The following is a 24,501-nucleotide window of genomic DNA, read 5'->3' as shown; positions in this document are numbered from 1 at the left end:
AAAGAGGCTTCCGTAAGCGGGAGCCGACTTAATCCTGTGCAATCGGTCCCGGCCTCTGTCTTCCATAAGTCCCAAAAGAACTCAAAGTCCTGTCCTATGACAACCGGATATAGCAGATCTGGAGCTACACCCACATCAGGGCGCCCCATATGTTTGGCCGTCTGAATCATCACCCTGGTCAGAAGATATTCTTTAGTGGTCCCATGCACACAACGTCCTTCTATTGTCTTACCCACCATAAAATGGAGATCGGACGTGGGTCTCACTAAGGTCAACTGGCTACCCGGGTCTAACAGACCAGACACACTTAGCCCATTCAAGTCCACGGAGCACTTCTGTGGCCTCACATCGGATGGATATCCTATACCGCAGGTAGGACATAGGTAAGGCGAATCCCATTGCCCCTTGGTATAGTCCCTCTGTTCGGATTTTGAATGCTCCACCCCCTTGTGGGTCACCACCGCTTTCTGGGGTCCCGCCCCCTGTTGGGTAACTACCCGGTTCCGGGCCTCCACCCCCTTTTGGGCAACCACCCCTTTTTGGGACTCCGCCCCCTTTTGGGGTTTCCATGCAATGTCCTTAGCCCCCAGTTCACACCGTTCGCCCTTGTCTCCCTGGGCACCCAGTGTCCATACTGGCCCCCGAAGGGAACGCTCAAACTGGTTCATGGCTGCGACATCGCTACACTCTGACAGCTCCTGCTGTCCCCGGACCAGGAACTGGTACAGCTCCTCCACAATGTCCGCAGGGACCATTCCCTCTTTTTGGCTTTCAGCCCCCACTGCTGTCGCTGGACCTCCTGGCACATGCTGTTGGTGCTGCTGACTCTGCAGCAGCTGATTCAGGAGCTCCTCCATGCTGCAACGAGAAAAGGAACAGGAGGGGCGCTCCAATGGGTAATACCCGGTGGTCAAAGACAGGGGGGGTTAGAGAACCACTAACCTTTCCGGGTTGTACCGCCCGTACAACCAGGGTCTCCAGCCTGTAGTGTATCACTGCTCACCAAGCAGGGCCTCGCAATTCCGGCTGGCCTGGAACCTCCAGTCGCTGAACTCTCGCCACTGCAGCACGGGTCCCCAACGACCTGCTGATTCACCGCCAGGTGCTTGAGAGCGCTGTCCCTGTTCGTGGACCCGCCGATCCACCGCCAGCTGCTTGAGTGCGCAGACAATTTTCGTGGACCCGCCGATCCACCGCAAACCGCTTCAAAAAATTTTCGTGGACCCGCCGATCCACCGCAAGCAGTCCGTATCCACAGGAATATGTCCTAGGCCGTTGCCCCTAGCAACCAGGCTGCGTTGCCCCTAGCAACCAGACCGCATGCCCGCTACCTCCACCATATGTAACGTTGCGCCCTGCAACGTGGGGGGTTTCACTCGCTTGCAGCGGTGTGAGGTAGCTTCAGCAACACACGTACACAGTCTCTTCATAGAAATTCTGGCAGTTTATTTAACCCCTTCACGACCATGGACGGATCTTTCCGTCATGGATCGTGTCCCGGTAATCCCCGCCCCCTGCCGCGGGCAGGCGGCGTGGATCGGCACACATATCAGCTGTTTTCAACAGCTGACATGTGTGCCTACATGTTCCGAGTGGAATCGCATTCCACCCGGAACATTAACCCCTTAGATCTCGCTGCCAAAGTCTGGCAGCGAGATCTATATGCGCGCGGCCATCTTTTTTTCTTACCTCCGCCCCCTCCGGACGTCACGTGAGTGATCACGTGACGTTCGGTGGTTGCCATCGTAGCACAGGGTCATGTGATGACGCCTGGTGCTAAGAAGTTTCACTTTCATTCTTCCTCGGCACGGAGCAGAGGAAGAAAGAAAGTGACTATTTCTGCTGTTTACAGCGGAATAGCTGTGATCAGCAGATAGCGATCAGCAATCGGATTGCTGATCGCTATAGCCCCCTAGGGGGACTAGTAAAATAAAATAAAAAAAGTAAAAAAAAAGTTTTAAAAAATTAAAAAAAAATAAAAAAACCTAAAAGTTCAAATCACCCCCCTTTCTCCCCATTGAAAATTAAAGGGTTAAAAAATAAATAAATATACACATATTTGGTATCGCCGCGTTCAGAAATGCCCGATCTATCAAAATATAAAATCAATTAATCTGATTGGTAAACGGCGTAGTGGCAAAAAAATTCCAAACGCCAAAATTACGTTTTTTGGTCGCCGCAAGTTTTACGCAAAATGCAATAACAGGCGATCAAAACGTAGCATCTGCGCAAAAATGGTACCATTATAAACGTCAGCTCGAGACGCAAAAAATAAGCCGTCACTGAGCCACAGATCCCAAAAAATAAAAACGCTACGTGTTTCAGAAAATGGCGCAAAACGTGCGCCACTTTTATTGGACAAACTTGTGAATTTTTTTTAACCCCTTAGATACAAGTAAACCTATACATGTTTGGTGTCTACAAACTCGCACCGACCTCAGGTATCATACCCACACATCAGTTTTACCATATAGTGAACACCGTGAATAAAACATCCCAAAAACTATTGTGCCATCACACTTTTTTTGCAATTTTTCCACACTTGGAATTTTTTTGCTGCTTTCCAGTACACCATATGGTAAAACTTATGGTTTCATTTAAAAGTACAACTTGTCCCGCAAAAAACAAGCCCTCATATGGCAAGATTGACGGAAAAATAAAAAAGTTACGGCTCTCGGAAGAAGGGGAGCAAAAAACAAAAACGCAAAAACGGAAAGTGCCCCGGGGCTGAAGGGGTTAAAAACACTCAGTATAAACTGCCCTCACACATAAACAATAAGTCCATACTGGAAGTTTTAGCAACTTCCCCACTCTCTGGCTCCTGCCAGCATACCGCTCTAGCCAAGGTTCCTTCCAGCACCCAGGGCCCTCTGCAGACCCCTGTCTGTCTCTCCTCCAGGAGAGACTCGGTCCTACAGCCCTGGCCTGGCTTGGCCGCACTCACCTCAGACTCAATATCAGAGCCTTGTGTTCAGCCTCCACGCAGGCTGAAACACCCAGAGCTCCCGGCTCTGCTCTCGCTTGTTTCCAGTACACACACACACTGGACGTCTGGAGCTAGTCTCTATCTAGACTGCCCCAAACACACACTCAGAGCTCCCTGCTCTCACTTGTTTCCAGTCCACACACTGGACGTTTGGAGCTAGTCTCTATCTAGACTGCCCCAAACACACACTCCATGCAGAACTCTCGGCTCTGCTCTCACTCTCTCCCAGCACACACGCTGGAAGTCTAGATCTAGTCTCTAACTAGACTGCCCTAGACACACTCCACCCAGGTTCTGAGACTGGATTGCTTTAACCCCTCGAGCCACACCCACAGGTGGAGGTCTGTGATTCTCAGCCCTGTACAGCACCTTGGGATTATTAAAGGGAACCTGACCCTTATGTGCAGCAAGAATCCTTTGTGGACTACAAGTCCCATAGCAACTTCTTCCATTTAGATATCGCAGGTACCTTCTCCACTGTGACATATAGCGACCATTTACCACATTGGTGGTCGCTACCTCACAATATATATATATATATATATATATATCCTTTGTAAAAAACATGATAGTGTTAAAAAACATATTTGTCATGCCTATTTCTTATATATTTCATTTTTTGTTCATATTTCTACTATTTAAAAAAAAAAATACTTTTTAGGTACAGTAGTTTACATACTTTTGAGAAGACAAAAATCCTATAGTTCAAAAACTTGACGTGATAGAGAAAAACTGAGATCATTTATGGATTCAGCATCCAAAAATTAATTAAGAACAGTTGTCTGACCTAACTCCTAAAAAATTGCGTTCCCCAGTGTTATTCTTCCCCTTAGTACTGCCTTAGCTGCATCCCAGTATAAATGGGAGTTCTCCTCATGCTCCTTATTATCCCATGTATATTCCTGCTACCACATTGTTACCAGTTTTTGGAAGTTCTCGTCTTGGGCTAAGTGTGAAGGGAATCTCCACAGTATGTCTGTTCCATTGGGGTAGGTTTCTTCTAAGTCTAGGAGTAATGGGGCGTGATCTAATATCACCAGATCTTGTATGTCGATCCTCCTCATTTTGTTTAGTAGACCATATGTTAGTAGAAAATAATCTATTCTGGACCATGTGCTATGGACATGGGAGAAATGAGTGTACTCTCGGTCTGCCGGGTGTGAGTTTCGCTAAGCATCTATTACGCTAGTATGTTCTGTGAACGCATTCAGCACCTTGTCATGTGTCCTCACTACCATGCGTTTGTGTCCTGTGCCCGACCTATCTTCTTTGACGTTCATTACCGTATTGAGATCTCCTCCTATTATTATGTTCCTCTCAGGGTCCTCCAAAACCTGCCTCTCCAGGTCCTTGAAGAAAATCTTATTACTCTCATTTGGTGCATATACATTATAGATTTTGAGTCGTCCACATGGGGTATCAAGCAAAGCTTTTTGTATTCTCCAATCTCCATCATTTTCCTGTGTAATTACCTTACAATTTGCCTGCTTATGGAGTAGTATTAACACACCTGCTTTATTATTTTGCGCTGAGGATCCCATCACTTCTCCCACCCACATTTTGCACATTCTGGTAATATCTGAATTTTTAAAAGAGTCTCATGAAGAAGGGCAATGTCTACTTTAAGCTTCTTTAAGTGCCTCAATATCATTCGTCTTTTGTGTGGCGATTGCAGGCCTTTCACGTTCTAAGACACAATTCGCATCCTTATATATTACTTGAAATCTTACTTCTTATCCTATCTTAACTAAAACCCTCTTAAAACCTGTCCACCGCGTCTCTCTCTGGTGGTGCAAAAAAAAGTCAATTAAAGCAACAAAATAACACCGCTATCCTATATCCTTTGTAGGAAAACACAGTTGCGGACTTCACTTTTTTCCCGCATGTATGTAGGGACTCCTACTGATCCGTCTTTCGCTACTCAAAATATTTTTGCTTTCTTCAGCTTCCACACTTCACTTAAAGGCATGCTAAACATAGCTTCAGAAATATATACAAGTATCCCCAAGCCCTGAGGACTGAGAGTAGGTTGAACCTCGACGCAGTATAGAGAGGCTCATTCCCAGGAGAGATGAAGGAAAAGAAAAGAAAGAAAAAAGAAACAAGAGGAAGGAAGGAGTGAAGAATGGAGGAGGGGTCCAGAAAATGGTTATGGGAAGGAGAAGGGTCGTAAATGGGGGGAGGTGTGAATGGGATGGGGGAGTTGATTGGGACGAATGGGGTGGGAGGTAGTTTGTGGGTGGGAGAAAGTGTGTTGCCCGGGGGGGGGGGCAGGAGGGGGTTTGTTTGTTTGTGGGTGGCAAAGGGGCTGTGGGCGGTAGGGGGTGGAAAGTAGTTTGTGGGTGGGGGAGTGTAGTTGGAGGGAGTGGGAGAGGAGTGTGGTTATGGGGGTAGAGGGGGGCAGTTATGTGTGGGAGGGGAGTGTATTTGGGTGATGGGATAATAAATTGGTTGGGCAAGACAGGGAAAGAAGAAGGAAAGAGGAAGAAAGAGAAAAAAAAAAGGGAAAAGCGGGGGTATGGAGAGGGACTGGGGGTGTCTGGGTTATGGTAGAGTTAACACTTTTGTCGCGGGCGGGGAGGATGCCACTGCGCTGCGCTCGCTAACGCTCGGGTCCGGCGCTGCTGCGATGGCTGCTCGGTGGCTCGAGCGTTGGGCCGGATCCGGGGACTCGAGCGGCGCTCCTCGCCCATGAGTGAAAGGGGTGGTTGGATTGGGGAATTTAGTCCATGACACCACCCACGGGTTGTGGTGAGGTTGGGCACCACCGTTGCTGGTGACGGGGATCCCGGGAGCGATGGTAGGGAGCAGCTGGGATGTTGTTTTCCCCCTCCGTGGGTAGGTGTTGGTGGTCCCGGAGCCCGGTGAGGTTACAGGGAGGCAGGGTTGGCAAGGTGCAGGGTCGCCTGGACTGCACAGCGCGGTGCCGGATGGCACGGTTGTACTCACTCAGCCACAAATGTACGCAAAGTCTCTGGTAAACCAAACGGCTGGATGGACGGGTCCCGCAGCCGGCTGCTGTGGTTTCTCCCGTACAGTTGGTGGTGGCTGCCTTTCCCTGCACCTTTTGTGTATGTTCGGTCCCGATGGCTTCCCACCAGTAACCCGCTCCCCAGCGTATATATGTGCCAGAGGAGCCCTTTTGCCCGCAGGCTCTGGCCCTTGGAACTCTAGCTGTGGGGGTAGCTGTATTTCCTTCTACTGGTCGGACGGTTGCCTTCTATCGGGTCTTGGCTGCTAGGAAACCCCTGGGGTTCCGGTCACTGACGGATTTGACCTCTTAACGGCGACTCCAAGCCTGGTCGGGGTCCGCAGGCCCTGCCGGTTTGTGCTGGCTTCACTTCGCTCCCCGGTTCGGTACCGGCGGGCCACCGGCCGACCCCGGTCCTACGGTTCCGCGTCGATTCGCCTCTCCTGCAGACGGCCACCAACGTCTGCCAACCTTGCTCTTAGTGCCCGGGCCACGCACCCGGACACGGTCAGTTTACTCCTTCACTCCTCTCACTTGCACTTCCCTAACTGAACTGACTCTTCCTTTTCCCGCCTCCAGGACTGTGAACTCCTCAATGGGTGGGGCCAACCGCCTGGCTTCACCCCACCTGGTATGGACATCAGCCCCTGGAGGGAGGCAACAAGGATTTTGTGTCTGGCTGATGTGCCTGTCTCCGGGTGGGGGTGTGTGTTGCAGTACCTGTGACGACCTGGCTAGTCCAGGGCGCCACACTTTCAGGCCCACATCATGAACTCCAGACCCCCATACAAATCCCCCTCCCCCATCGCTCCTTTACAAACAGGATCAATACTCCACATTAATCATCAGCAATTTTTCCCCTGTATGGGCTATTTTATGTCCTCACCCCCTCTGGGGAGTAGCATCCCCACTCTTCGCCAGGGGCGACGATTTTGCAAAAGTCTTGTCCACATAACTCCTTGCCTGATCAGGGGTCGTGAATGTCTCTGTACCTCCTCCTGGGGCAAAGATTTTAAGGATGGCCGGGAATTGCAAAGCAAATTTTATCTTCTTTCTGAAAATCTCAGTGCAGACATCGCTGAAGGCTCTTCTTTTCTTTGTGACCTCCGCCGAATAGTCACTGAATATCAGAATCTTATGTCCCCTTACCACCGTGGGGTATGTCTTCTTCTGAAATGCTTGTAAGATGTTAGTTTTATCCACAAAGTTCAAATATCTGACAATCACTGGCCTGGGTCTTGAAGGTGTGTTTGCACTTGTGTGCTGGGCTGGGGGTCCCACTCTGTGTGCCCGTTCAGCCTTGAGTGTATCAGCAATCCCCAGAGCGTGAGGTATGTCCTCCATGCATATCCCCATTAGCTGGTGAGGGGTGATAGTTTCTGGGAGCCCAATGATTCTTAAGTTGTTTCGTCTGGAGCGATTCTCCAGATCATCAATTTTATCTGCAAGCTACTGGTTCAGCCTGGTGACTCTTTGTAGCTCGGCCTGCACCTCTCCCAACTCATCCTCCGCAGTGCTGATCCTGTTCTCCACTGTAACCAGTCTTTCTGATTGCTGTGAGATGGCTTCCTGCATTTGCTTCAGGGCATCAGACACTGTCTGCTCCAGCATTTCCTGAAGCTTGGGGGTTAACATCTTTTCCACCTCATCTGCTAGGGACTTGTAAGAAATGCTGAGACCTGCAGTGCTTATCTTCTGCTCACCCCCTCCCTCCTGCTGGGTAAGCTGATTACCAGGTTTATTGCTTTTCCTGGGCTTGTTCACCTCCATAGCCATTTTAGCATTAGCAGGGCTGCTCCTCTGGGCAAAGGGGGATCTTTCTCCTGCAGTCCTGTTCTTGTGTACATACCTCTCCATTATGTCTGAGGGGCATGCACACTATCTTATCTCCTCTTTCCGACCTCTAATCAGCTGGTTTGTGTGCTGGGACTGCAGGGGTCTTGATAAAGACACAGGAGCTCTCCTCATATGCTGCCTTCCATGCAAGAGCAGGACCCGGAAGTCAAAAGTTTGATATTTTCCACTCTTACACACTAGGGGGAGCAGCTGCTGAAATCCTACTGCACAACTAGGTCACATTACAACTGCAGTAAAAGTGGGCAGAATCTGCTCTCCTGTGTGTGATGTCACCTACCCCTCCCATTCTTAGTTTCCAAAAGGATATGGAAGGATGAAGTTTAGGATCACAGTGCGGAGCCATTTTATTGGGGACCGTAAAAGGGATCCTAATATGTGTAAAGTGTCACTAAGGAAAGTTGGCATAGTGCCTCACTGTATCCTGCGCCCCACTGTATTCTGCACCACACTGTATGCCATGTCCCACTGTATGCCATGTCCCACTGTATACCGTGCCCCACTGTATGCCCTGTCCCACTGTATACTGTGCCCCACTGTATGCCATGTCCCACTGTATGTCATGTCCCACTGTATGCCCAAGGTGAGCACACGCGGTGGAGTGGGCATTCAGCGGCGGGGGAGGGGTGGCGAGCAGCACGCCAGGATCAGTTACGGTGAAACCACTGCTGCCCGGTACCGGTACTCACCTCATCCCGAGCAGGTGACAGGGGGAAAGTGCAGAACACCGCATACGCTGTGGGCTCCACAAAGATGGCGGCGATCTCCTCCCTCTGCTGTCTGCTGTGAGCCTAGGGAGCATCTTCAGCTCACAGCAGAGAGTTCTCAGTGTTACAGAATAGGGTTGGAGAGCGACTATCACACCCAATGCACTGATAGCTGCCATAAATGAGGTGAGTAAGTGTTGTTACTCCACGATGGCAGCCCCCAATGTTTCAGTAAAAATAGAATTAAATAAAAACTAAATAAACAGTGAATTTAATTTTGTATTAAAAATAATTGATTCCATAATCACTGTTCTTAATACAAAAATTAAAAAATATGACACATTATCTATAAAGGAAAGTTGAGTGGAAGGAAAAAGTGTGGTAGAAAAAGGTGCACAAGCAACAGGGATAAACACAGTGTTGATAGGATTCTTAAGAAAAGGCCATTCAAGCTGGCTCTTGAGAAATCTACACCAGGCTATAATATATAGAAGGTCTTTTTGGGCTCTTTAACGGTTATTATCAGCATTACTTGCCATTTGTATATTTTACTTGCACCTTTTTGAGGTTTTTCTATTTTTCTGGGTCCCAAGTGTTATTAACCATTTTCCTATGTATCATTTAGATTTTTGGTATACTCAGGATATAATGACATATTTCTTGCGGGGAGGGAATCAGGGTGTCTTTTTATACTCATGTAAATTTTTAATGTTTGGTTCATTTGATGAGGGTTTTTTTCACTCTAATAAAAATTTGCTTTGTATTTATATCTTTATGGGGTGATCCCATTTTCGTAGTACGCTTTTTTCTCTTCCATTATTTACCAGGTTTGGGCTCCGAGTCTCACTTTGGCTTCTGAGACTTTGGAGATTAAATGTGTTTTCTTTCTTTTATGTGTATCAAGGGTTAATGTCAGTTTTCATTGCCAGTAGTGTCCAATTCCTTTCCTCTGGTGCTTCCGGTTTGTGACCACTCTTATCCCCTATGTATGGTCACACCTTCCTGTAGAGTACGCGGGTTATACTGAATCCTCAATCTGAGACTTAGCGTTGAGGTGGAAGGAGCTTCTGGAGCCGTTGCTGTCTGAAGCGGTGTAGGCTGTAGTCCTGGTTTCTGACTGCAGCCAAGAACTTGACTAGTGCAGCGGTGGAACTAGTGTTGCTCGCCGGCCAACTCACTAGTGAGGGTAAGCTCAGGGATTTGCAAGGGCATTAGATATCCTGCTTGATGACTGGGTGAAGGAACCTATATAGGGCTAGCTAGGGAGGGCAGGGTCAGTCAGATGAGTAGAGGAGATGTCCATCCTCCCACTCCCTGACTGCTGTGCCCACCGCTGTTAAAGTGTTCCCGGTGAGTTTCGTGGTGCACTGGAGAGTAGTTGGTCCATGTACGTCTGATGCGCCGTGCGCCGGACATCCCCTGGTCTGTGCGTGACAGAAATGTAGTATAGTTCTTCTGATTCACTATGTCGCTTCCCTCATGTTCAGGGAATTTCAGGCTGCTATATAGAATTAGTGTGGGTAGGAGGTGCTGCACTTTACACTTTGTGCAGTAACAGGATCCATCACTTTCTTTTCTATTATTTTTTCCCATTTACCTATTGAGCAATGATTGAGACTGTAAGTGTGAGCCACCATCTATAAACAGCAGCTGCTTTACCTGTCTGATAGTAGTGCTGCGGATCCCTGTGCTCGCTGCTGTACAGCAGTGGGTACATAGATGACATAGCAAGATAGCGCTACTTTATTAATCCCTAGATGCTGCTACCTATACTGGCCGCGGCTTCTAGGTGATTAGACTGGGATCTAATGCAATTGCAGAACTCTGATGAGAAACAAAGGCCCCAGGACTGCCATGGCTGTATTTTCGGCTGGGCCAAAGTCAGGGTCAAAATATTATCAGCTTATTACTGTCAGGATCTATTGCCTTACTGTACTAAGCAAATCCATCTGCACTTTATTGTATAGGATGGCAGCTCCCCCGGACCGATCATCCTGCAGGAGACGGTGGTGGCCGATCCTGAAGTCCATACATGTACACTAATGGAAGAAGCTGAACAGAGGGCAGTAGCCAAAGCCATATACCTGGTAGCCAGTGGAAGTGTCACCTTTGGATTGGAGGGGTGTATTGTATGGAAATCTGAGGAGTGAAGGTGGGTTTATACTGAGGTGTTACACCCTGGTTGAGCTTGTATGAATAAACACAATAATATTAGACATTTTTCAAAACTGTTGCCAAGATTAGTAACCGATAGTCAGGAGCTCAGCCGTGACGTGTACCTGCACTTTACACTTTTATCTATAATAATTGGGATTTCTGTACCTGTAGCCACTTGAAACTATAACATTTATATCTTATTTCTTTTGCCCAAATGAAAATCCACCCTAAATAGCAGGAAAGCATTTCTTCCTTTCTTCACCCCTCCAAAAACAGATTAAAAATTGACCAAAAAGTTTGATGTAACCCAAAATTGTACTAATGAAAAGTGGATACGCGTTATCACCACATTACATGCACCCTGTGCTCTTAAGGGGTGGGATGTAAAATACTTATCCACGAACATATAAAATAAATTGCTACTACTACTAGCACATGATGGTGAATGGTTTTGTTTATTGCTGGTAAATGTCCTTTTAGGTTCTTCTCTGCCACTAGTGGTGTGAGCTCCACCGAGGGCAAAGGACTACAAGTTGCCATTGTTGTGTTTATCCATCGGCACTCAGGAGAGGAAAAACCCCCTGTGGGGGAAACCTCTAGGGAACCATGGCCTAAGGATAAGTGCCCTTCCCTGGGTGCACGAGGCAACATGTCATCCAGAAATGCTGGTCCGCGGTCATATTAGTGACTCCTGGTAGGATTTTCATGGTCTCCAGCTTCTCCTTGTATTCAGACCCTGCAGATGCAGCAATAACCCCTAGCCCTGATTATGGCAGGGCAGAGGAGTGGATATGGCTACACTGCAGGTCACGGCCCTCAGGACACTCCTAGTGCTGATGGAATAGGAACAGGTGAACAGCGGTTCTCAGGCTGTTCACTTCCAGGGTTTTATCCTCCTCCAGATCCTGTGGAAGGCGTCCTTCACAATACTGCCAAATGTCCTGTCGGGAGAGATAATAGGTTAGAAAGAATCCTTATGTTGCAATAAGACACATGAATTGGGACTGTCCTAAAGGGATAACGTGTAAGCCGCAGTCAGTAAGAGGCTTCCACACTACACTCTGCTGACCGATTCATAGGATAAGAAATGAGCCTCAAAAAGTCCCCCTATCCCCGTCCCATTTACACTGACTCACCTCCGATGGGGTTTTACAGGCCTTCGATTAGATATTATAGGTTTTGGTATTGATTCTATGACCTTCCATCCTTCATTGGCAAATGTGAATCCACAGAACAGGTTTTGACCTGTTTCGTCTATTGGTGTATTGTTAGCTTCAGTAAAGCACAGGACGTCTTTCATTGTATCAGATGTCATCACTGGTGGCTGCGGAAAGAAGATACAAGAGTGAGAGCGTTCATAAAGAAGAAACAACAGAAATGTACTACTGCCACCATCTTCTCTGGGTCATTTACTTACAGGGGGTAGCTGGAATGAAGGGCACGCTGTGGCTTCCTCTATATCTGTCCAGTTGATCTCCATAAAGAATGGATGATCTCTGATGTTCTCCACAAATTTCTGCCGACTTTCTGCTGACTTATCCAAGAGCTGGGAACATATAATGAAGATGATTATTGAGTCTCCAGTTATCCTCCATTGTGTATTTCATTACATATATTCGCTGTATTACTGAGATGTGTCTTTATACTCACCCCGTTAATGATGGCTTTGAGTTGGGGGTCCATTTCATTTGGGAAGACAGGATCATCATTGATTATTGCTTCAAGGGCCCTACAAATTTCCCCTCGATAGAATGGATGTCTGCCAGTAGCCATCACGTATATCACCAGACCAGCAGAGAACCAGTCCACTGCCGTGTTGTATGGCTTGTTTTGAAGAATCTGTAAAGACATGAAAAAGATAATAAGAACATTGTCCAACCAGCAGAAGACATGAAGATGTCCAGCCTTGTATATCAGTGATCCCTCAGGGACATGTAGATGATTCCTCACCTCAGGAGCCATGTATAAACGAGTCCCGGCCCAACCTGAAGTCTTTGTATCGCCAAAGATGTTCATCACTGCAAGACCGAAATCAGCGATCTTCAAGTGACCGGTGCTGTCCAGTAAAATGTTGTCCGGTTTTATGTCTCTGGAAAGAGTTTAAAAAATATCATATTGCAATTATTATATTAGCTGGGCTGATAACGTTTTAGGGCCTGAGATATCAAGTGTCTACAGGGGATATTAGGATGAGGGTATAAGAGTATATATACAAGGTCTACAGAGAAGACGTACTGCACCTACCTGTGTATGATGCCTCTGGAGTGGAGAAACTGCAGCCCACAGATCAGCTCAGCAGCAAGAAATCTAATGAGAAATAAAACAACAGAAAATGATCAACATCCATCATTTCATGAAACTAAACTGAGGCGAATAATGACGTAAAGCCATTTGAGCCTGACAACCATCATCTTCATGTAAAGACAGCCTGGACTGGTTGCCCCGAAAGGGCTCAAGGGACGGCAACATAACTAAGGAGGAAAAATATACCTCATAACCATGACTATACAAATTGAGGTCACGGAAGCCCACAATGGGGTCTAACTGTGCCTAGCACTTACTCTATAGCAGGGGTGGGGAACGTCCGCCCGCGGCCAAATGCGGCCCGTGGCGACTGTGTATGCGGCCCCCGGGCACATTCCGGGGGACAGCTGTGCTGTGGCGGCAGCCGCGCTTTTCCCGGCTGCTGGCCCTTTAAATCCCACTGCCTGATGATCTGAGAGTAGATGCTAGAATGTATGGGCTCTATCCAGATCCTGACTTCCAGGACCTGACTGCAGCCCATACATTCTAGGTTTAACCATGACCTGTGCTAGTGTGCTCTGGTGGGCGGGGTAAGCAGCACGCTGCGATAAAGTCACAGAAGAGCTGCAGCAGATTTACCAGCCTCCCGGACCTGTGTTGTGCTGTGTGTGTGACTCCTCCCCCACCCCAGTACTATGAGTGCTCAACCCATCGCTGCCCCCCCGCTCAGTGCGGTGTACCCCCCTGTGCTGTGCACCCCCTAGTACAGTGTGTACCCCCTAATGCTGTGTGTACCTCCAGTGCTGTGTACTTCCTAGTACAGTTTGTACCCCCTAATGCTGTGTGTACCCCCAGTGCTGTGTACCCCCTAGTACAGTGTGTACCACCTAATGCTGTGTACCCCCAGTACTGTGTACCCCCTAGTACAGTGTGTACCCCCAGTGCTGTGTACCCCCTAGTACACTGTGTACCGCCTCAGTGCTGTGTAACCTCTTCACTGCTGTCCATGCCCCCCTAGTGCTGTCTGTACCCCCTGGGTGATGTCTATGCTCCCCCAGTGCTGTATGACATGCTATGAAAAAAAAGACATGGATCGCACATCCCACAAAAATACAATGATCATCGTATTTTTGTGGAATGTGCGATCCATGTCTTTTTCTTTATAGCATGTCCCCCAGTGCTGTCCGCACCACCTAATGCTGTCCATGCTGCCACCAGTGCTGTCCATTCCACGGTCAGTGCTGTCTGTGCCCCCTTATAGCATATACCTAAAACAGGAGGACCAAAGTACTTAATTGTGCAAAGAATAACAAAGTTTATTGATGTGCAAAAATACAAGACACATAAAAGAAAAAAATTGCCGTAATATAAAACCATTAAAAACACCTTAAATATGGGTAAAATAACCCTTGAAATGGGACAGAGAGATGGTTAAATAGCCATAGGGTATGAATAGTCTAATGCGGGCGTCACACGGGACGAGATATCGGGCGATATTTCGGCGGGGTCACGTCGTAAGTGATGCACTTCCAGCATCGTTTGATATATCGTAGCGTGTGACAGCTACGAGCGACGGTTAACGAGGAAAAATACTCACCTTATCGTTGCTCGTTGACATGTCGCTCAGTTTCAAAAAGTCGTTTATTCTTCTCTGCGCCTCTTGTTCATCGTTCCCGAGGCAGCACACATCGCTCCGTGTGACACTCCGGGAACGATGAACACAGCTTATCTGCGTCCGGCAATGCGGAAGGAAGGAGGTGGGCGGGATGTTTACGTCCCGCTCATCTCCACCCCTCCGCTTCTATTGGCCGGCCGCTGTGTGACGTCGCTGTAACGCTGAACGTCCCTCCCACTTCAGAAAGTGGATGTTCGCCGCCCACAGCGAGGTCGTCCGGCAGATAAGTACGTGTGACGGGGGTTAACAACTAATTGCCCGTGGCACACAAACGACGAGGGCGAGTGCGATTGCTTATGCGATCGCACGACATATCACCCCGTGTGACGCCTGCATAAGCCAATGAAGGATGTATCCTATAGGCTGTATCATGCATAAGTATATCATGTATAAACATTAGCCAATGATGGATGTATCCTGTAGGCTTATATCATGCATGAGGACATCAAAGAAGTCATGAATTGTTGTATTATGCCAAAAATCACAATTGTGCAAAAACCCAACAGGCTATAATGGATATTTCATGGAAATATAAACTGATATAGTCAATAAAATACAAATGTGACAATAACAATAGTCACTGAAACAATAGTCACTGGTATGGGGGCTTATCTTTATGGGGATCCCCCTTTTCCTGGGACATGTAGTGCTTTTACATAAAGCACTGCCTGGCTTTCAGTGACTATTGTTATTGTCACATTTGTATTTTACTGACTATATCAGTTTATATTTCCAGGAAATATCCATTATAGCCTATTGGGTTTTTGCACAATTGTGATTTTTGGCATAATACAACAATTCATGACTTCTTTGATGTTCTCATGCATGATATAATCCATCATTGGTAAATGTTAATACATGATATACTTATGCATGATACAGCCGATAGGATACATCCTTTATTGGCTTAGGCTATTCAAATCCTATGACTATTTAGCCATCTCTCTGTCCCATTTCAACGGTTATTTTCCCCATATTTATGGTGTTTTTAATGGTTATATATTATGGCCATTTTTTTCTGTTGTGTGTCTTGTATTTTTGTGCATCAATAAACTTTGTTATTCTTTGCATAACTAAAGAGGGATGCTAGGCCTCAGGGATAGCAAGGGGTTAAGGTGTAGTGCATTTTGTGCGGGGAAAATTGTGAGGTGGAGTTATAGGGGTTGTGGGGCAATGGGATTGGTCAGGGGGAGGTCTGTTGTAGTGTAGATGTATAGGGCAGGTCTGTGGGGTGGGTGGTCATTCGGTACCTGCAGGCATCTGGAAACGTCCTTAGACAGATTTGCTGGGGGGCATTTTGGTCTGGGAATGTGTTCACGGTAGCAATCGTGTTCGCCTCCCTGGCGGTGGAACTTTAGGATCAGGGAGCGGGTGGTAGGTTGGCCAGAGGCCATGATATAATTGCAGTTTGTGGATACAAGCGGCATTGTGTATAGGGTCTGGTGTTGCTTTCAGCGGTTGAAGGCCGAGTTTCAGGGAAGTGGTTGGCGTTGGGCACTTGGTTGGTGCAGGGTTTGTCGGAAGGTCCAGGGTTATGGTGTCACTGGGTCTGGTGTAGTGAGGGGTGCGTCCGGATTCCTTTAGGACTTCAGGACAAATTAGGGTTGCCTTCCTTTCAGTTAGGGGGTGTCGTTGGATCTGCATTATAGTGGCAGAATGGGTGAGAATTTCGTGTCTCATCTTTGGAGTGGGGCAGCGGTAGTGGCTGCTGGTCTGGGGGGCTCTTAAGGTGCGTACAATTGGTTGGGTTCAATTGGCTAGTTATGTATGGTATGGCAAACTTTATGTGGCATATGGGTCGTTTGGTTTGTACCCCGAAGTCGGAGGTGTGTCCTGCTACTTTATGTATTTCGAACTTCCCCTTTTGGGGTGGGGGCGTTTTAGCACGTTGGTAAAATTAAATAATTCCCTTCAGGCCGGTGCTTGGCTTGATGGACAGCAGTTCAATGTCGCCAGGGAGGAGGGGAAACTTTAGTGTATGGTAATGGCCTTGAAGTGGGTATTTTTAAGGACTGGTGCTATCACGTAGGTTGGATGGACCACCGGATGTTTTGGTACTGCACATGGGTGAGATGTTCTTGGACCAGGGTGTCCAGGGACTTGATCCATGACATCAAGCTTGTCTGTCTTGGGCCCTTGTCTTCCCGCCCGGGTATTGTGCTCGTGTGGTCGGATATAGTGGCTCACTTGTTCTGGAGGTATGCACAGTTGGGTGACAGGGCACGTTTTTTAAAAAACTACCACAGGATTTTTGATGGTGCGGTGCATATGGGCGGAGCAGTGATGCGGCACTGGGTTTTGGAGTCTCTATCTGGTGAGTTGTGAGGTTCAATGGAGTTCATTTGAGCCCATTTGGTATTGCCATTGAGATATTGGCGTACCTGGGGGGCCATAGTGAAGGCCCTGGTTGATCTTTGGTGGCGGGACTCCCACTTACAAGGTATCATACAAGCTCGCTGTGGCAAAAAGGAGGGGGTATTTGAAGTCGGTGGATTGCACAAAAAGCGGAGGGTAACCCAGTGCAGGAACGGGTTAACCCTGGTGGTGCATTGGTATACTTGGTTAAGGTGGGTCCCTGTTGTGCTGAGTCTCAGCAGAATATGTTAATTTGGGTCCCTGCTTGGCTGGGTTCCAGCGGGACATTGGTTGGGCCACACAAGGCTGGATGTCCTTGATCCGGTGTGGTGCGGCTGAGAGCACGTGGTGGAGCTGGTGTTACAATCATGTACAACCGGACTCTTCACTTACCCCCCCCTCCTTTGCTGGTGGTTTTATGGAGTTATTGCTATGTTTATGGATGATATGTTACTGATTGTTTGTTGTTAATAAACCGGGCTGTTGTGGCCTTTTACATCCGATATCACACAGTCTTTGTGTCTTATTTTAGTTTACGAAATTGGAAAAGGTGTTCTTTTGGGCTAGGGTTAGTATAGCAATGCAAAGCCGTCAGATAGTGTTTCCTAAGTCATATATCCATGTTCTGTCTTACCTGGTGGCTGAAATGGGAAATGGGCCATTGGTTGACATGATGTCTATAAGGTCTCCTCTGCTGAGATATTCCATGACGTAGAATAAGTAGTCCTGTGATAAAGCAGGGGAGATAATAGGTGTTACTGGTATAGTCTAGATATGGGGCACTGGTGGTAATGTTACAATACATGTAATACTATGGTAATGTCCTAGAAGAACATTGCATGGCCATATGGACAGGCATTCATAGAATATATAGAAGGCTCAGAGCTGTTAGATTGTGAGCCTTTTACATAGCTACATAGGTTGAAAAAAAGACCTTGGTTCATGTAGTTCAAACTTCCTCCAACAATTATACATTTTGTAACTAAATCATTTATAACCGACAATGTTGTGTGTACTAAGGAAATCATCGAGTCCAGATATAAAAGTTGTGATAGTGTCAGCCATTGCTACCTCTTGTGGTTGGGCATTGCAGTGTGAATGCTCTAACTGTAAAGAACCCTTTCCTATTTAGCTGCCGTAATTACCTTTCTTCCACTCACAGAGAGTGCCCCCTAGTCCTTAGTAATGTCTTTGGAAGGAATAAGTCATGTTCCAGTCTTTTGTATTCATACATATAAATGAGATCTCCTGTGAGAAGTCTTATTTTAAAAGCTAAACAAATCCAACTTTTCCACCTCTCATCATATGGGAGTTGTCCATTCCTTGCAATAATCTAGTTGCTGCCTTTGAATAGACTCTAACTTCTGAACATCATTTTTAAAATGTGGAGCCCAAAAGTGAATCCCATATTCCAGATGTGGCCTTACAAGTGATATATATAGGGGTAACTATAGAGGGGTAAGAATAGGAGTACTTATGGAGGGATTACCTGGGACTGGAAGGTGGCAAAAGCCCGAGTAATGAATGGACTCTTCCTAGTCATCTCCAGGACCTGTCGTTCTATCAGGATCTCGTCTCTTGATATATTAAGTAGGAGCCTCTTCTTCACCATCTTCACTGCCACTTGTTGTTGGGAGGCCTTATGTGTGGCCAACATGACCTGGAGGATACAAAGCATTAGAACTGGAGGAAAGGCCCGTCCTGCCATGAGACGTGACAAGAAGATGTGAAGCAGTGATGTTCCTAGGGTCATATCATCCACATCACACATGAGGAAGACGTCACCACAATTCCTAATACTTACTTTACCAAATCCGCCCTCTCCAAGGATTTTATGGAAGGTGAAGCTCTCCAGTCCAGTCACAATGATGGGAGATTCAGCCGGGGTTGTCCCTGATGGAGAGAGGAGAAATAAGATGTATTATTCCTATATAATTCTAATGTGGCCTCCTATAGCAATTACAACATGAGGTAGAACAATATTAGAAGGTATCAAAGAGAAAAGGCACAAAAATCATAATAGGTGGGGTATTCTAAAGGTTCATAATCCCATGAATTACTATATTGGGGCTATTGGCTCTCGGGGTCTTATTTCTGTACTCACCTGACAGCTGCTCAGTGTCAGCTTTGGGGGACCCACTGGATCCATCATCAGCTTTGTCCCCCATCGCTTCTCCCCTTTTCCTCTTGCTCTCGATACTCTCCTGTATCTGGCTTCCAGGTCTTTTTGCAGCCTTGATAAGGCTTTGGTTGGTGCCATCTTTTTCATCCTCTGATGTTTCTATTTTCCTTTTTTTTGGCACCTCATCTATGCTTTCTCCCTTTCTCTTCCTCAAACTCTCCATATTCAGCTCAGGTTCAGCTTTGGGGGAGACGCTGGATTTATCATCAGCTTTGTCCCCCATCGCTTGTCCCCTTTTCCTCTTGCTCTCGATACTCTCCTGTATCGGGCTTCCAGGTCTCTTTGGAGCCTTGATAAGGCTTTGGTTGGTGCCATCTTTATCACCCTCTGATGTTTCTATTTTCCTTTTTTTTGGCACCTCATCTCTGCTCTCTCTCTTTCTCTTCCTTAAACTCTCCATATTCAGCTCCATAGATGAAATTCTGGGCTGAGGAAGGTCCTGTCCACTCTGGAGCGCTCTCGGATGGCTCCTGGAACTACTCCTCTAACAGGCCTTCTATTATTCGGTATTATATTTTATATAACACTAAAATTTGCTAAGCGCAAGTAAAAATCGCCTTCACACACTAAGTGATGAAAACAACTGGACGATATTCAGGCTGCAGCGACATTCTGCTGACTGTTCTATGACATCACAAAGGGATCACATTCTATAGGTCACATGACATCACAAAGGGACCAAAGTCAAAGGTCAAGTGACATCACCGAGAGACCAGTGATATCGTCTGTCACTACAGGTGAACTTGCAGTAGAATATCTGTGTCTGCCTCCAGCTTTCCCTCTTTCCATAGAAGTATATGAGCACCAACTGTCATCTCCTAGTTCAGTAATGGCAAAATCTGTACACAATAGGACTCCAAGTCATCAAGGAGTTTTTGACAGAGTTTTGATGTTAAAATTCTTAAAATGTCACAAATGTTTTATGCAACTTTTAGTTCCACAAATGTTTTGTGTTTTTTCCAAGTAGGAGGAATGTGGACAGAGCTTGGGCAGAGCGGTGCATGCTCATGGCTGCCCGACAAATTCATCAGAACTTACGTGAAAAAAGTGGCAATTTTGTTTTTGCTAGAAATGTACTCCAGTCACTGACTGGAGTATATTCCTGGCAGCACACATAGCCGTCGTAAGGTACGGCAAATTCAATGAAGGTGCACGCCTCTTATTGAATTTCCTGCATCTTGCTTCCGTGCTCTGTGGGCCACTGAGTGTAAATTATATCTGTGAATTGAGAGTGAAAGATCAGTCCACGAGGAGAAGGAAGCAGGTTTCTCTGAGATATATTACAGAGTTTCTTATCTTCACTTGTACTACTGATTTATGAAAAGAATAATAAATTAATAAATAAAATGATGGTGACTCCTTAAGAAATGACAGCTGTGCTGTGATCCCAGTTATTTCATAGTGATTTCCCATAGAGACCTATTACTTCTCTCTTCTGAGGGATGACAACAATTGAATGCAGCAGTGGCCGGCTCCCCATTCATACAGCTAATTTCACTGCAGATAGCCAAGGTCACTGGTGGGCACAGACCATCAAAGGGTCCTTGTCAAGAACAGTATATGGGACCTTTGCAACCCAATAATTTATCATAATCCACAATTACGCCTGCTTTGGAGGTCAAAATGGGCCCCGTTACCTAGAGCTAGTATAGAGAAGAGCAACCAAGGTTATTAAAAGAATGGGTGGAATGCAATACCAAGATGTGTTATTAAAGTTGGGGTTATTTAGTTTGGAAAAATGAAAGCTTAGGGGCCATCTTATTACAATGTACAAATATATGAGGAGACAATACTGAGCTCTCTAATGATCTTTTTACACCTAGGCCTGGGGGGCATCCACTACAGTTATATGAAAGGATATTAATTCATAATCAGGGACACAGATTCTTTACTGTAAGAGCAGTGAGACTATGGAACTCTGCCACATAATGTTGTAATGGTTGATTCATTACTAAAATTTAAGAGAGGCCTGGATGCCTTTCTTAAAAAATATAATATTACTGGTTATGTCCACTTGATTCTGTGAATCTAGTCTGATTGACGTTTGTGGAGTCAGGAGGGAATCTTTTTTCCCTAATGTGGAGCTTACTATCTGGCGCATGGTTTTTTTTTTTTTTTTTTTTTACCTTTCTCTGGATCAACAGGTTAGGTTTGATCATTTGTTAAACTCGATAGACTTAAGTCTACCTTCAACCTTAAAGGGGTATTCCCATCTTCAGAATCCTAGCCCAATATGTAGTAGGTGTAGTAATAATAATAATAATAATAATATTAGGAAATAGCTTTATGTAGAAATTGTCACGGACGTCTTTTGTTGTTTGGAGACTTGTGACAGGTTTGGGCCTGGAACCAAAACAGACTAGAGGACACCATCCCAGGAATCAATTATGGTGATCTCCAGTAGTACCAAAGAGACTAGGTAAATAATGGAAGAAAGAAAAGTGTACTACAAAAATGGTATCACCACATAAAGATAGAAATACAAAGTACATCTTTATTAGAGCGAAAAAAACTCATCAAATGAACAAACATTAAAAACATTTAAATATTATATGAGTATACCAAAAGTCTAAATGATACAAGTGCATCTCAATAAATTAGAATATCATCAAAACATTAATTTATTTCAGTAATTCAATTCAAAAAGAGAAACACATATATTATATAGAGTCATTACACACAGAGAGATCTATTCCTATATATTACAGTCAGGGCCAGAAATATTTGGACAGTGACACAAGTTTTGTTATTTTAGCTGTTTACAAAAACATGTTCAGAAATACAATTATATATATAATATGGGCTGAAAGTGCACACTCCCAGCTGCAATATGAGAGTTTTCACATCCAAATCGGAGAAAGGGTTTAGGAATCATAGCTCTGTAATGCATAGCCTCCTCTTTTTAAAGGGACCAAAAGTAATTGGACAAGGGACTCTAAGGGCTGCAATTAACTCTGAAGGCGTCTCCCTCGTTAACCTGTAATCAATGAAGTAGTTAAAAGGTCTGGGGTTGATTACAGGTGTGTGGTTTTGAATTTGGAAGCTGTTGCTGTGACCAGACAACATGCGGTCTAAGGAACTCTCAATTGAGGTGAAGCAGAACATCCTCAGGCTGAAAAAAAAGAAAAAATCCATCAGAGAGATAGCAGACATGCTTGGAGTAGCAAAATCAACAGTCGGGTACATTCTGAGAAAAAAGGAATTGACTGGTGAGCTTAGGAACTCAAAAAAGCCTGGACATCCACGGATGACAACAGTGGTGGATGATCGCCGCATACTTTCTTTGGTGAAGAAGAACCCGTTCACAACATCAACTGAAGTCCAGAACACTCTCAGTGAAGTAGGTGTATCTGTCTCTAAGTCAACAGTAAAGAGAAGACTCCATGAAAGTAAATACAAAGGGTTCACATCTAGATGCAAACCATTCATCAATTCCAAAAATAGACAGGCCAGAGTTAAATTTGCTGAAAAACACCTCATGAAGCCAGCTCAGTTCTGGAAAAGTATTCTATGGACATATGAGACAAAGATCAACCTGTACCAGAATGATGGGAAGAAAAAAGTTTGGAGAAGAAAGGGAACGGCACATGATCCAAGGCACACCACATCCTCTGTAAAACATGGTGGAGGCAACGTGATGGCATGGGCATGCATGGCTTTCAATGGCACTGGGTCACTTGTGTTTATTGATGACATAACAGCAGACAAGAGTAGCCGGATGAATTCTGAAGTGTACCGGGATATACTTTCAGCCCAGATTCAGCCAAATGCCGCAAAGTTGATCGGACGGCGCTTCATAGTACAGATGGACAATGACCCCAAGCATACAGCCAAAGCTACCCAGGAGTTCATGAGTGCAAAAAAGTGGAACATTCTGCAATGGCCAAGTCAATCACCAGATCTTAACCCAATTGAGCATGCATTTCACTTGCTCAAATCCAGACTTAAGACGGAAAGACCCACAAACAAGCAAGACCTGAAGGCTGCGGCTGTAAAGGCCTGGCAAAGCATTAAGAAGGAGGAAACCCAGCGTTTGGTGATGTCCATGGGTTCCAGACTTAAGGCAGTGATTGCCTCCAAAGGATTCGCAACAAAATATTGAAAATAAAAATATTTTGTTTGGGACTGGTTTATTTGTCCAATTACTTTTGACCTCCTAAAATGTGGAGTGTTTGTAAAGAAATGTGTACAATTCCTACAATTTCTATCAGATATTTTTGTTCAAACCTTCAAATTAAACGTTACAATCTGCACTTGAATTCTGTTGTAGAGGTTTCATTTCAAATCCAATGTGGTGGCATGCAGAGCCCAACTCGCGAAATTTGTGTCACTGTCCAAATATTTCTGGACCTAACTGTATATAGAGTCATCACACACAGAGGGATTTATTCCTATATTTTATATAGAGTCATCACACACAGAGGGATCTATTCCTAAATATTATATAGACATTACACACCGAGGGATCTATTCCTATATATTATATAGTCATTACACACAGAGAAATCTATTCCTATATATTATATAGTTATTACACTTGGAGTGATCTATTGCAAGTGTTTATTTCTGTTAATGTTGATGATTATGGCTTACAGCCAATAAAAACTCAAAAGTCATTATCTCAGAAAATTAGAATAATTACCACAAAACATCTGCAAACGGTTCCCAAGCGTTTAAAATGGTCCCTTAGTCTGGTTCAGTAGGCTACACAATCATTGGGAAGACTGCTGACTTGACAGATGTCCAGAAGGCAGTCATTGACACACTATACAATGATGGTGTGCCTCAAATGTCATTGCTAAAGAAGCTGGCTGTACACAGAGTGCTGTATCCAAGCATATTAAAGGGAAGGTGTTGTTAAAAAAAAAATTCAATAACTGAAAAATTGTAAAGTATGAAAAAATGTAATGTTTTAATGTTTTGTTGAAATATTATAATTTGTTTTTAATTGAGCAAAATATAATTATTTTTTTTAAAGTTTGATATTTTCCACTCTTAAACACTAGGGGGAGCAGCTGCTGAAATCCTACTGCACAACTAGGTCACATTACAACTGCAGTAAATGTGGGTGAAATCTGCTCTCTTGTGTGGGATGTCACCTCCCCCTCCCATTTCGGGTTTCCAAAGGGATAAGGAAGGATGAAGTTTAGGATCACAGTTCGGAGCCATATTGTTAGTGACCGCAAAGTGATCCTAATGTGTGTAAAGTGTCACTAAGGATAGCTGGCATAGTGCCCCATTGTATCCCGTGCCCAGGGCCGCCACTAGGAATTTCAGGGCCCCATACTGGCAAAATTTTCAGGCCCCCTTGGGACTCCGCCCAGGCTCCACCCCAGCTCCCCCTCTACCCCTCAAACCTCCTCCTAAAGT

At 45.5% G+C, this 24,501-nt stretch overlaps 1 protein-coding gene across 1 annotated transcript; it reads right to left on the bottom strand.

Annotated features, from left to right (window-relative positions):
* Positions 1-11,141: 11,141 nt before the first annotated feature.
* Positions 11,142-19,354, bottom strand: LOC142286229 (protein kinase C delta type-like). The gene is made up of 10 exons (XM_075333335.1): positions 19,288-19,354; positions 18,754-18,842; positions 18,439-18,609; positions 17,584-17,675; positions 12,920-12,982; positions 12,626-12,764; positions 12,326-12,514; positions 12,093-12,221; positions 11,812-11,999; positions 11,142-11,616 (listed from the first exon to the last, which is right to left on the bottom strand). The coding sequence occupies exons 1-10, from the start codon at positions 19,352-19,354 to the stop codon at positions 11,550-11,552; spliced, it is 1,194 nt and encodes a 397-aa protein (XP_075189450.1). The 3' UTR covers positions 11,142-11,549.
* Between the last annotated feature and the right edge of the window lie 5,147 nt (positions 19,355-24,501).

The sequence above is a fragment of the Anomaloglossus baeobatrachus genome, chromosome 2 (genome assembly GCF_048569485.1).
Source record: "Anomaloglossus baeobatrachus isolate aAnoBae1 chromosome 2, aAnoBae1.hap1, whole genome shotgun sequence".
NCBI classification, from domain to species: Eukaryota; Metazoa; Chordata; class Amphibia; order Anura; family Aromobatidae; genus Anomaloglossus; species Anomaloglossus baeobatrachus.
This window is presented reverse-complemented; position numbering and strand designations above follow the sequence as displayed.

Bases quoted from the DNA above. Each gene is read 5' to 3' on its own strand.
- LOC142286229 (XM_075333335.1), bottom strand. From the start codon at position 19,354: ATGGGGGACAAAGCTGATGATAAATCCAGCGTCTCCCCCAAAGCTGAA. The intron at 12,515-12,625 runs GTGAGGAATCAT...ATGTCTTTACAG, and splicing joins GTTTATACATGGCTCCTGAG to ATTCTTCAAAACAAGCCATA. The intron at 12,222-12,325 runs GTGAGTATAAAG...ATATGTTCCCAG, and splicing joins TCAAAGCCATCATTAACGGG to CTCTTGGATAAGTCAGCAGA.